The sequence below is a fragment of the Trichogramma pretiosum genome, unplaced genomic scaffold, assembly GCF_000599845.2.
Source record: "Trichogramma pretiosum strain Unisexual culture from Peru unplaced genomic scaffold, Tpre_2.0 scaffold114, whole genome shotgun sequence".
NCBI lineage: Eukaryota > Metazoa > Arthropoda > Insecta > Hymenoptera > Trichogrammatidae > Trichogramma > Trichogramma pretiosum.
Window position 1 is genome coordinate 337,150 of NW_019640798.1, and position 10,446 is coordinate 347,595.

Below are 10,446 nucleotides of genomic sequence, written 5' to 3' on the forward strand. Positions count from 1 at the left end.
ATCGCACCGGCGAATTTAATTTTATTTTCATTTTGTGCCATTGTCAGAAAATATAATCGAGCCGACCGATCGCGCGGATCTTGACATTTTTGTAGCGAATATATATTTCACATTGTGCTCTCGGCCGCGAGAATTGCTGACGCGCGAGCTTCGCTTTTTATGTATATACCGACGTATATATACGTATATTCTCGTTTTTTTTTGCGAGCTTTCATAAAGGTGTCGAGGCATACACGCGTCTGGCCGAAGGCTTATGTGATTAATGGCTGGCAATTATATCGATGCAAGTAAATCAATGACGACGACGAGGCGTACATAACACTCGACGGGCTCGAAAAATTAAAGAGTCCATGTCGAAGTGACAAAACAACACGGAAAACGACGTCGAGCGAGCGCAGCCACTGTGACGCGCGGCCTCAGCGGGGGCGGGAGGAGATAAATATCGATTCTGGCTCAGTCAACGGCCGACAACCAGTTCACGAGATTTATATATAATTACTTGGTAATTTTTTTTCAGCGCGGGGGTCATCCGCGTCCATACTGCACGACATACGCCTCTCGAAAAAGCGTCGCGAGCGAGTCGGAATAATAAATCGAACGTTTCTGTGTGTGTGTGTTTTTTTATCAATCCCCGCTGCTCCTGCAGCGGTGCAACCGAGACGCTTTACGACGACGCGAGACGCTCTACAATACGTCCTGCGCATGCACTCGCACACACACAAGCTGGCAGCCTTTTGCATTCGATTTACATATAGTCGACCAGAGATGAGAGCGGCCTGCATGCATGTGTGTGCGTATGTGCAGCGCTTAGAAGTTTTATCGCTACCGCATCAAGCTCTATCTCTTCGGACTAGAGAGGCAGGCAGGCAGGCAGGCAGCTCAGCGGGAAAGTGAGGGGGAGGGTTTTAAAGCGCGAGGGGATGTAGGAGGAAGGGAGAGAATAGCTGCTAGTGTGTCTGTGTGTGTGTGTGTGGTACGGTCCAGAAGATTTACGAGAGAGCCTTTTTTGCTAGTCGAACGCCTCTTTTCTCTCGCACGCCGCCGTTGCCGTCGCTTCCACATTCCCCCGTACGTTTTTCGGGCCGTGCAGAGAGCTCCACGCGTGTCCCGGCCTCTTTTTGCACTGCAGTTCTCTCTCTCTCTCTCTCTCTCTCTCTTTTTTCTTCTTTACTTTATTTTTTCAATCCCCCCCCGCTTCTTTTTGATATTTGCTCGTTACTTTTTCGAGAGCCATTATGCGCTCTCTTTCTTTCTCTTGTCGGTAGTGGTAGTGGTGGTGGTGGTGGTGGAGAAGAAATATTATCGTCGCGTCGGCAGTCGTCGTCGAGGCTTTACACACAGAGAAAGAGAAGGAGAGAGTCAGGCTCGTTTCCGAACGAAATTTTTACACATATATATGCTCGCTTCATAATAGATTTGCAGCTCTCGCTTTTTACGCGCGGCGAACTCGCTTATAAGCTGTGTAAACATGCGCGGGGGAAAATACGTCGAGCGGCTCATTTCAAACGACTCACTCCTTTTGACCCCTTGCGCGCGCGCGCGCGCCGTAAACTGCTAATAGCTGAATTATGCAACAGCTCATACGGACATTCCAATATAGCTACGCGCTGCAGCACGAGTCATAAAGGTACGTGTGTGTATATGTGTGCGCGGCTTGGTTCGAAAAATGAAAAATCTCTCGCAACAAAAACACGCGCGGCCGTGATTTATCGTACGTACCGCGGGGCGCGGCACACAGGGCGTGAGCTCTTCTTTCTGTATATTTTCGAAAGCTCGCTGCTACTACCCCCCCATCCCCCATCTCTCGCGTGACATTAATAATTAATGACGTCGCGCGAGCGCGAAACGCGTATATATACGTACGCGACGCTGTGGTGCATAAAGAAGGATAAGAGGGTGGGAGGAGGCGAGGGCAGCCGAGGAAGAAAATGAGAAGTCACATCGGTAATATTAATGTCCAAGAGCGAGCGAGCGAGACGACTGCAGGCGTACACTACTGGCAAACGCACGTATTTTATTCTCTACGAGCTCCTTGTACACACATCTTCGCTCCTGGAGCACCTACCCCCTCACTATACTAAGGAACACACTCACGCCTAGGCTGCTGCTGCTACAACGCACGTACCTATCGGTTATCTTATACGTCTCTCTTACTCGAGGGTGAGCGACGACGACGACGACGCAGGAGAGTAGCAGCAGCAGCCAATGCACACGAGTGACGCTGCCGCTGCCAGTGCTAGGCGCACTCGAAAAGTTGTCGAGTGTCATTCCATATATTGTAGTGTGTGCGCGATGCTATGTGTAGTAGTAGTAGTAGTAGTAGTAGTTGGATAACTCACCCTTTTCCAAGTGCGCAGCTAGTTTTGTGCCTAGTCTCTCTCTGTAACACGACGCAGTGCCTTTAAGCTTCGCTTATACTACTCGTACGTACCTGCGTGTATATACGTACAAACGAGAGCCTCCCCTTCACCCCTTTTGCACTGTACCGTGTGCTATATACACGCTCGCGACTTGTATATAATATAACGTAACGTACGTGCGCGCACACGAGTGCCCTATATATAAAGCTACCGAATATATATAAGTGAAAAATGTGTACCAGCGCGAACGGCGTTTATGAAATAATTAATTAAATCCGTGCAGTTGGTCCTTTCGCTGTTTAATTAAGCGCACTTAATTAAGGAGTTTTACACACGTATATACAGCGGCTGCCGAGTCTTGGAGCGCGCGTCTCGGTCTATGAATGCGTAAATGTGTCGATGTATGTGTGTGTTTGATATACACCTCCGCAACCAAGGCAAGGCTTATATAAGACGCGCAGCTCGCAATATATAGACAAGCTCGTGCGCACACCGGAATATGACACGATTTTTTTATTTAATAAAGTCGTTTCTTTTAACGCTTTTGCTCGCGAGGCGGGGGCGTTATTTCGCGCGCATTATATTATCGCGCGCGAGCAAAACTAATGAAAAACGAATTAATGAATTCGTTACCCTGAGCCGACAATATAAACGCGACTGTATCCCCTAAAACTTCAAAGACAGCTCTCGGCAGCAGCAGCAGCAGCAGCAGCAGCCCCAAAGTAGTTCTGCGTTCTCTCTCTCTCCGCCTCGCTCGTAACTGTGTATACGTTGTATATATCTGTATATATACTCGGGATCCAAGGGTCGACGAGCTACCAAGCTCCCGAGCTAATCCCCATTGAGCCGAGCTTTGCTGCTGCTGCTGGCAGTATAACGTCCTGTAGTCCTAACGAGAAAGTCGACGGTGCATGGCAGCCGAGAGAAAACGACCTACAAAAGTGTAACGTCGCTGCTGCTGCTGCTGCTCCTACTACCCACACCCCTGCTACGCTACGCACACGTACATAGCGCCGTCCGAATTATTCTTTTTAAACGCTAAATACAAGTGAATATTTTACCGGACGCTTCGTATAACGCTTAGAGCTTTTAACACTGTTGCGGTGGGGCAGAGGGGGGGCTTATGCGCAGGCTGCTGTTGCTGCTGCGCTCAAGTGTTTGTTTTTATATAGTCGAGCTGATGGAAATCGCTTGGCTGCAAGAGAGAGAGAGAGAGAGAGAGAGAGAGAGAAAAAGCCAAAGCCAGAAAGAAAAGAAGCGAGAAGAATATCTCGGCAGCGAGCTCGTTTCTTTGAAGGCAAAAAACATTAGGGCACAAAAAAGCCGCCGTATCTTAGGCTGAAAATATATTACGAGGCCGTTGCCGTAGCCTCGGCTCTCGACGCAAAGAAATTGAAATTAACCGACTGCGGACAATTATTATTTCGCTGAGAACGGAACGGTTTGTGTCCGATGCAGGCGCTTCCGTGGTATATTATACACATATATACTTTGCGAGCATGTGCCTTTTCACGATAATAACAGCGAGGAGAGCTTATGAGACCGATGAAAACTCACGTACGAGATTGCATACGCGAGGTATATATAGCTTTTCAATAATGACGGCTTTCGAGCTTTCGCGTTATTTCGCAGTCGTTATTTTCTTGTATTCGTCTCGATGCTACTTGCGATCGCGATATCGAGTTCCTTAACTCTCTTTTCATTTTCGTTCGAAATTGATAAGAGTTATCGAGAATCTGTGACGTATATCGGATTCCTTGGAAAAAAATCCGATAGAAATTTGCTATTTGAATATCGAAATGATCCGCTGCATGGATGATGATGCGATTAATAAATTGAGTCGCTATAATGTTTCTTCTGATTTTTTCAATTTTTATTGATGAATATAATTGAAGTACAAATTAGATTTTATATTTTTGAGAAAAATTGACAAGATTTCTTTAGCGCTGTAATTATAGCCCGATAGAATTGGCTTTGGACACACTGATGTGTGCTCTAACGCAATAGGCGCACTAGATAATTTTCATTAGTCAGTTTGGATATACCATTGGATTCAAATGTCTCAGAATAATTTTTAAATTCGATGTTTTATCATAATCATAAACTGAATTTACGTATTTTTTGAGATTAATTTTTTGTCTAACAATCGAGGGAGTTTCTACGGTCATGTACTACCTTTACATGTTTTTTAAGCTTACTTTTTTCTCCAAATGACTTCTGACAAAAGGTTTGTTCTGATTATGTTCTGTATTTATGTATTTATTAGTACAACTCTTAGTGCCAAATGATTTGGGACAAATCTCACACTCGAGGAGATTAATCTGATAATGTACTACATAAATGTGATCTTTAAGGTGACTTTTTTGTCCAAATGATTTATGACAAATATCACACTCGAAAGGTTTCATAAGATTATGTACTGAATTTATGTGAGATTTAAGGTGACCTTTTTGTCCAAATGATTTGTGACAAATCTCACATTCAAATGCTTTGCTACGATCATGTACTGTATTTATGTGTTTATCAAGGCCAGCTTTACATGAAAATGACCTGCGACAGATCTCACACTCGAAGGATTTTTTACGATCATGAACTGAATTGATGTGAATTTTGAGGTAACTTTTTTGTCCAAATGATTTATGACAAATTTCACATTCGAAAGGTTTGCTCCGATTGTGTACTAAATTTATGTGAGATTTAAGGTAACCTTTTATTCCAAATGATTTATGACAAATCTCACAGTCGAAGGGTTTGCTCTGATTATGTACTACATCGATGTGAAGTTTGAGGTGACTGTTGTATCCAAATGATTTGTGACAAATCTCACATTCAAATGGTTTGCTACGATCATGTACTGCTTTAATGTGACGCTGAAGGTGAGTTTTGAGTCCAAATGGTTTGTGGCAAATCTCACACTCGAAAGGTTTCATAAGATTATGTACTGAATTTATGTGAGATTTAAGGTGACCTTTTTGTCCAAATGATTTGTGACAAATTTCACATTCAAATGGTTTGCTACGATTATGTATTGAAATAATGTGAATATTTACGGAAGCCTTGGAAGAAAATGGTTTGTGACAAATATCACACTCAAAGGGTTTGCTACGTTCATGTACTGCTTTAATGTGACGCTGAAGGTGAGTTTTGAGTCCAAATGATTTGTGACAAATCTCACATTCGAAAGGTTTGCTTCGGTTATGCACTGTATTTATGTGCGTTTTGAGTTTATACTGGTATCCAAATGATTTGTGACAAATTTCACAATCGAAGAGTTTACTACAATCATGTACAGTGATTTTGTGAATTTTCAAGTTATATTTACGGCTAAATGACTTGTGACATATCTCACATTCGAACGGTTTGCTACGAATATGATGGGCCTTTATGTGATTTTTGAGGGTATATTTGTATCCAAACGTTTCGCAACATATATAACATTCAAATGATTTGATGCGAGCATGTATCACATTTATGTGAGACTTGAGATCACCTTTGCATGAAAATGTCTTGTGGCATATATTACATTTATGAAACTGACGATTATTATCATAATCAAATCCTTTTTTTATCAAAATTATTAGACATTTTTCATTCATGGAATTGGTTCGATATTCAGATTTGCAGATGCATGTCGATAGAGACGTCTGTTCGGGTTTTACATTTTTGCACTCCAAATCTATAAAAATTTTTTCATCTAACCTCTCTTGTGACGCCAAAGCTTCATTCTCGTATTTTGCCTAAAATCAAAACTCTATTAGTGGATAAACAGAACATGATTAAAAACATTGAACTCACCGATAGTTCATGAAACGGCAAAGTCTCAACGTTTTCGGTTTTAATGGAGTCCACCGGATGGAAAACATGATCGTCACCTGCATCTCGCGAATTATGGTTTGGCTCTTCCTTCACCCTGGATATAATAATCAAGTTTAATGAAGCGATTGCTTCTAAAAATATTATAGTACTCACAAAAAATATTATACCTGATTGTATTCTCTCTACTTTCCATCACTCGCTTAATTATGGGTATTCACTGTAGATTGTTCACGATATACATCGAAAAAAAATTTCGAGGTTAAACGCCTCGAGTAATCAACGCGTAACCTTGAATTCACCAATTTATAAACACTTGCTCGAGAATTTAGCTCTTTGTTTGCGACTTAACGCACTGCTTAGCACTAGTTAGCGAGGAGATCCCGCGATTGTGATAGCTTCTAGGCGATACTTTCCCCCACCACCATCGACTGGTCGTACGCAGTTATGTGTACTGTGATGTATGTACGCGGTAGGCATTCGCATATCATGAAAACAATACCAAAACTGTCGTGAAAAAGTCATTCGTCCAGGCGCACAATTGGCTCACACATATGCGGAGAAACAGTAACTCTACACAGAAATATATTTATGAACTTATCGATAAAGTACATATAATAATGGTATAACATGTGACACTAAAAATGAAGTTGAATTAGTCATGAGAGCTTTAGGGAATAGTAAAATAGCTAAAACAGTCAATCCATCAATTGTGAAAAAAATGTGTTGTGATTGATCGTTAGATTTAAATGAATGGCCTGTGATGCATACATGAAAGATGTGTGTGGCGTAAAATTTATAATTTTTCTATAAATAAAATCCAATTTTGTTCCGAATTATATGTTTTACGCGTGATCGATAATGCGTGACACGGCTCAACTATAGTTCAAGCACGTGTGTAATAAAATAAACTTCACTCGATTGAACGCCCATCGAAGTACTTTATCATTAATGCCGGTATAAGTTACTCGGAAAACTTTTAATAAGACAAATAAGCAGTAAGAATGTTGCAAAGACCAATGTTAAGGCACGACATCGAGTGGAACACTCTAGAATCTGGCTAACGCGATCTCGTACTTCGATTTACACTTGCTAATGAGGAATGTTGCTAACTCAACATTCAAGAGGCTTGGATGTTGCTTCGTTTATTACACTCGGTTTGCGTCATACTTATATTTCGGCTATAAGCTCTTCATCTTTAACTCGCTCTTTATCACGGAGAGAGCCAACGAGTCGCGCAAAACTCGCACCTCTCGCGCGTTATTTATTAATGGAAATACTTGGAAATACCGTCCCGATCAATTTGCTCATTCTATATATAATTAGGCGTTGCGTCGAGCGCGCCCCGTACTAAATCGCTCCGAGCATCGTCGCTGCACATACATACATAGCTTATATACACGCTGAAATGTTTCAAACGTGACCCAATTGCCGAGTTGTTGCCCGAGGTACAATCGCGATCAAGTGTAAAATCGTCGCCCATCGCTACACTGACACACTCACACACACACACACACACACACAGACGATGACGAGGACGAGAGACTGCGTTATTACGCGTGAGTCGCGCGGCTCGGTACACACGATATAGCTCGAGATAATAGTCGAGCTGGCAGAATTATACTTTTAAATGCGTGCTTCGTTGGAGAGATCGCGCTCCATATCTTTAATGGACTATTCATTTTTTTTTGCTGCCAGTGACTCAACCCTCCCTCCCTCTCTCTCTCTCTCTCTCTCTCTCTCTCTCTATCTCGTGATTTTTTAGCCTAGCGACTCTTTTCCTCGTCGACGTCGTTATTTCCTTCGCCTATTCCCACAAAGCCTAAAGTCTCCGGATGATTATACAGCTTGCCATTCTTCCTTTCCGTGATTACAGTTTGAAAGCTAGCCCGAAAAGTTCGTTCGTTCGTTCGTCCTTCTTCACCGCACCGTACCGCACCCCCTCCCTCAACGCCGTAGCCGCCGACGAATGCGATGCATTCCGAAAATTCGCCCTGATCGGCGCGCATCGCATTCACTTGCTGACAAATCCCACGGGCGGCGGCGGTGACTCTTTCTTTTATTTTATTTTTTTCTCTATTTTTTTTTTCTTCCCCCGCAGCCAGCCAGCCGCAGCCAGCTCACTTTTTCTTTTCTCGTGACGTCTGCCGGCCCGATTCGACTGCGCCGCACACTCTCCGCCAGGCTCTGCCAGCCTGAGGTTTTCATCCTTTCCTCCCCCGTCCATCCGAGAGAGTGAGCTGAAATCTCTCGTTTTTGCACCCATCGGCCAATCCTATTAAAGTACTCGGTCCACTTTCGTCTTCTTGGATTGGGCGCGCTCTAGCAGAAACCTATAGATATATAGCGACGCATTCCTTTCCTCGATCTCTCCCCCTAGACTATCTCTCTCTCTCTCTCTCTTCTTGATTGTGGATAAAATTCGAAGGAATGCTTTCCCGTCTCCGCAAGCTCTCGCTTGAAAGCTGCTAATCATAGTGTCATATATAAGTTCGAGGTTTTGATAGGGAGCGATACAAAAAACGCATCGGCCACCCCTCTCAATTTTTTATGATACGCTTATTTGTCAATTATGACTTATGCCGGAGTGACACTTATTGAATAATTAACGATTAAAGAATAAAGAGAAATTAGCGAAAATGACTCGTCTAGACTGGCGCCATTAAAATTGAAGCCCCGCGCGGCTTCGGGTCCAATACTAATGAATACTTTCTGACTTTTAGGAATCAAAGTATAAGCGGGGGAAAAAAAATAAAGCAGAAAAATTGTCAATGTCATATCGTTCGCAAGACTCGATATTCCGTGCCCGTGACGCGTGTTAGGGCAGCACTTTGACTCTCGCAAGAGAAGAAATTGAAGCTAATATAGAAGCAGCATCAGTCAAACAGATTTATATACTCTTTATATTTGGCCCTTTTTTTTACATTCAGCGAGCGTATCGAATCAACGAGCACGCGCGCCTCCCCTCGCTCGTGAACGTCGCTAATACGCTTCCCTGCTGGTAGCAATTACTGGAATTTTTCCATTACACGCATCTTTATCAATTATCTCCTCGAAACTCGGTGAGAGAGAAAGAGAGCTTGCGAGCGAGCTTTCGTTCAGAGGAGAAAAGGAAAAAGTGAGCTTTGTAGCAACGCACGGGGCAAACGCAAAGCATACTTTTCAATCGAAAAGAAGCAAAATTAATAACATCCACCGCGATCTGTACGCGCGCGCATACCAATGACGATGATGTTGTTGTTGCGAGGCTCAAAACGCAGGAGAAAAAAAAACGAGGCAGCTCGCGCGCTCGCCACGCGTAATGGGCTACGGCCTCGCCTCATAGCATCGTCGGCGGCGGCGGCAGCGAGATAAAAATACCGTAAGGACTACGAGGGCTCGTTGGGTCGTTAATAGCGGAAGTACCGGGCAATCAAGTAAATGGATGCGTGCAACGCAGCGGCTAAAATACGACGATGAGCAGCAGCAGCAGTAGTAGTAGTACGCGAAAAGGCGCACGCGCTCGGGCGGACACGCTATACAGGAGTGCACTGCAAATGGCACCGGGAAATTCGAGAAAATGCTCGATACATTTCGACGACGATGCCGCTGCTGGTACTGCCCACCTCCCGCACGCGCATTATGTATACGCGTATATACACACGGTGCCATAGCTGGCATAATAATGTTTGCTGCAGCCAGGCAGAGAGGGGGGAGAGGGAGAGATTAGCGCTCGCGCGAAATCGAGCATCGGGACGATAAAAGGAGGGAGGGAAGAGCAATTTTTGCCTCCGGTAATTTTCATCGACGAGGCAATTCCCTCGTTCGTAACAATGGGTGGGCTATATACAGAGTGAGAAAAAGGGACCACTCGTCGGGCTGCTGCTAACGCTATATAACTGCTGCAAGTACAAATTGATTCCGTGCAAAGCTGCTTACATAATTTTCCGAAATATCATATGTATAAAGTTGTGTGCCGCTGAAACGCAAGTAGTAGTAGTAGTAGTAGTAGTAGTTGTCGAGAGGAGCTTGCTCGCTCTGCACTGAGTAGCTCGCTCGCCGACAAAAGACGGGTACGTACGAGGCATAAACATCGGTTACATTATCAAAGCTCGTGTACATTGCGCGCAAAGTCTGCACGACGTCGTCGGCGGCGGTGGCGGCGGCGGTAGGTAGACAAGTTTCTCTAAGAGCAAATAAATAGATACCTTTGATAGTGCAAAGCGCTCCTCTCTCTCTCTCTCTCTCTAGTTGTGTGCACAAACATGTATGCGCACGTGTGCGTGGGCGCGTA

The 10,446-nt window shown here is 43.9% G+C and overlaps 1 protein-coding gene across 1 annotated transcript; it reads right to left on the reverse strand.

Annotated features, from left to right (window-relative positions):
* Positions 1–4,390: 4,390 nt before the first annotated feature.
* Positions 4,391–6,369, reverse strand: LOC106658314 (zinc finger protein OZF-like). The gene is made up of 6 exons (XM_023458517.1): positions 6,344–6,369; positions 6,156–6,270; positions 5,072–6,097; positions 4,868–5,017; positions 4,559–4,574; positions 4,391–4,464 (listed from the first exon to the last, which is right to left on the reverse strand). The coding sequence occupies exons 1-6, from the start codon at positions 6,367–6,369 to the stop codon at positions 4,391–4,393; spliced, it is 1,407 nt and encodes a 468-aa protein (XP_023314285.1).
* Positions 6,370–10,446: the final 4,077 nt, after the last annotated feature.